The following is a 3,343-nucleotide window of genomic DNA, read 5'->3' as shown; positions in this document are numbered from 1 at the left end:
AAATTATTGTGAGATGCACTAATCGGGTGATCAAATTCATGATCTGTATCATACACCTTGTTCAAAACATCATCAAATATATATGGTCAAATTTTCACATAGTTTGGAGTTTTATAGAATATGAATCATACTATTTTAATATATTGATTTTCCAGACAGTTTAATAGCCATCCATTTTGCACATAGCTAAAATAATAATTAGAAATTTTAAAATGATATATTTTTTCTACATATAGATCATGATGAGTGCAAATCAGGATGGTGATGCTGATCATCGTTCCGGGTAGACTATTGGGCCACCTCACAATAAGAATCTCATCTCACCATCTCATTTATCAATTTTCTACACACACACACACATACATAATATGTATACACACACGCGCGAAACTGATATGAGAAGACTAGATATTAGTGGGGAAAAAAGCTATAGTTCATATGACACAAAAGAGTCCATTAATATGATTATTTCATCTGAAAAGCTAAGATTAGATCTCTTTATTATCAAAATTAATTGCAAATCCATTAATCTAAGGATTAAAGCTAATACAATTGTTTGACCATCATATATTCGAATATTTCAGATACAATTATGGATGTTCAACTACATTTCCGTATCCGGAACCATATCCATATCCTATCGATTATAATTTCCAGTAATCATATTCATGTCCTATCAGATACGGATATTTCCTCCGATACGGATATTTTTGCACACCCCTAACCGGAAGTCACTAAAAGCACCAGATAAGGGAAATGATAAGATTATAATCAATGTTTCAAGCAGGGCTACATGTAGGCCTATGAGAACTTGGTGGAAAGCAATTCAGAAGCTTATGATACTGGTTAGCGTAACGAAAGAGAAAACCCTTAACATAACTGGATCGAAGAATATGATTCACATAGTCGACCCAAAAGTTTGATCCCAAATATTTAAGATGGAGGCTATCTTATTGTAGCTATCGTATCTGTATGACCATACAAAACCGTGCTTTCATTTTCTTGGGGTGGTTAGCAAAAATGACTGTAAATCTTGCTGACTCATCTGAATGTTAAGTTAGCGTTTCTTTTAAAAATGCAACTGGGAGAATATGGGGCGTATAGTACTAACTAATATTGCAAGAAAACTGCCTCTATCAAGTCTTCTAGTTACTCTCTTTATTGTTGTTTCTACGAACAGTACTGTTAGTTATCCATGCAATGGTTTTGAGATGTCAGGTTACATTTTGTGAGCTAGGATTCTTTTTTATCCAATTTCTGTTATTCTTCAGCTCAACAGCAAAGATAAGAAGTGAAGTGCTCTCTCCTTTTCGTTCTGTCCGCATGTTCTTTTATCTCGCTTTCATCGCAAGTGCTGGTCTCGGAGGCTTAATAACAACCCCAAGGCTAATATCAGCTTTAGCAAATTCATCAAGATCATCAGAACTACCTGAGGTTTTAAATAGTCTCGGTATAGATCTCGGAGCAGTTCTAATATTTGCCTTTCTCTACTCAAGGGAAAATAATGCCAAAAACGCACAAGTGTCAAGGCTATTGAGAGAAGAAAGACTTTCAAAACTTAAGCTGAGGTTAGATGAGAATAAGATCATTTCTGTTAATTCTTTGAGAGGAATTGCTCGGTTGGTTATTCTTGCGGGTCCTGCTTCTTTTATTGAAGAGTCTTTTAATCGTAGCAAACCTTTCACTGAAGGACTCATTGAACGTGGGATATTGGTGGTTCCTTTTGCGACAGATGGGGAAAATTCTGTTTTTGAATTTGAAGAGAGTGATGAAGAGGGCGTTATTGCTGAAAGAAAAAAGAGGCTATGGCAGCTTACCCCTATTTATACTTCTGAATGGGCCAAGTAAGAGAAAATTTAAAGTGACAGTACTCTTAGTTTCATCTTATTGTTAATGTCATTTTCGTTTGTTTAATTTTCAGCTGGATAGATGAACAGAAGAAATTGGCTAAAGTCTCCTCAGATTCTCCAGTGTAAGTATTGCTCAGTGCTGTTATATTTTACTTGAGTTTCTTCATGGGTCACTTGCGGATAGACCCCCTGTATTTTTACCTCTGCGAGTAAAAGGAGTCCCAAAAAAATTCACTCAGGCGATCTATCCGCAACAATTGAAATACAGGGGGTCCATGATCCATCAGCAGTTAACCCTTTCTTCGTTGTTAGGGTGAAGGGAAAAGTTCATAAGCATTGATGACTTCATGAAGATTTGAGCTGAAACATCAATATCAAAACTGACAAATAAACCAGACTAACTGGTGTTGTTTTCTGAAGGTACCTTTCGTTACGATTGGATGGTCGCGTTCGTGGCAGTGGGGTTGGTTATCCTCCATGGAATGCTTTTGTTGCACAGTTACCGCCAGTAAAGGGTATTTGGTCTGGGCTCCTCGATGGCATGGATGGACGTGTACTATAACATTCGTTTTATTAATTTATAGGTAAGTAAGTTTTCGTTTAAATTTCATTACACATATATATTGCTGTAGATGCATTTTCTCTAGTCTTTGGTATCTGCACGCAGTAAATGAGATCAATTCGAGTCGTCGTGGAAATTGTACAAATATGTACTGAGCCATTGCTGGAAATACCTCAGTGGACTCATGCCTGAAATAAATTCAAAACCTAAAGCATTAATCCTTGTTTTTCAAACGCCCATATTTTAGCGAATTTGTTGCCTGACCTTATTTACTGTAAACCTAATGGCGACTTCATTATTCCTCGAGTCATAAATGCGTCGACGAAAATAATTGGTGATGTTACCTTTCACACTGCAGGTGTGACACGGGACGACGCCAACCAAAACTGAAGGGCGTCTCGGAGTTTTCCCCAGCGACGCACCCTTCACTGTGTGACCGTATATGTAAACACTGTCAAAGATACGCGAAACGTTATACGCGATGAATAGTGTGTTTCAAAATGGAGGTTGGAGATCATTAACATTGAACAATTTTATTTTGCACGTTTGTTGTCTTGAAAGAGTGGGTTTTCTTTGAAAATACATGGCATGTATGTGCATCCCTTTAAACTCAAGACCGTCGCGTACGTTCTAATATATTTGGGATTGCGGAATGAGCGATACTCAAATTGAAACATACATATGAAACAAGCCTTACAAAAAAATAAAAAAAGAAAAATTCAAGAGTGGTTGGCAAATATATAATAATAAACAACATCTTTGTAAAATAAGTTTCATTTATGAAAAGAACAAGTTACAAAAGCCTCTGTTTTCATTCCTTGTAGCAGAGAAGTTTCAACCAAGTATTTCCTGCAGATATTGCAGCGTAGGAGGAATTAAAATTCTTAGGGAAAGCATGATTCATTGTTCCCTTTTTATATATTATATATAT

At 36.3% G+C, this 3,343-nt stretch overlaps 1 protein-coding gene across 3 annotated transcripts in view; it reads left to right on the top strand.

Moving 5' to 3' along the window:
* LOC109825156 (protein LOW PSII ACCUMULATION 1, chloroplastic) overlaps positions 1 to 3,026 on the top strand; it is a 3,950-nt gene extending 924 nt beyond the window's left edge. For 2 of the 3 annotated variants that reach the window (XM_020391898.1, XM_020391900.1), the window contains exons 2-5: positions 1,272 to 1,844; positions 1,922 to 1,972; positions 2,271 to 2,434; positions 2,771 to 3,026. In XM_020391898.1, coding sequence (XP_020247487.1) covers positions 1,272 to 1,844; positions 1,922 to 1,972; positions 2,271 to 2,412 — 766 coding nt within the window. In that variant the 3' untranslated portion in view covers positions 2,413 to 2,434; positions 2,771 to 3,026. The remainder of the gene's footprint in view (positions 1 to 1,271; positions 1,845 to 1,921; positions 1,973 to 2,270; positions 2,435 to 2,770) is intronic. The other variant, XM_020391899.1, reaches the window with a different exon arrangement.

Source organism: Asparagus officinalis, chromosome 10 (genome assembly GCF_001876935.1).
Source record: "Asparagus officinalis chromosome 10, Aspof.V1, whole genome shotgun sequence".
NCBI classification, from domain to species: Eukaryota; Viridiplantae; Streptophyta; class Magnoliopsida; order Asparagales; family Asparagaceae; genus Asparagus; species Asparagus officinalis.
Note: the sequence above shows the minus strand (reverse complement) of the source record. Positions and strands in the feature narration are given on the sequence as shown.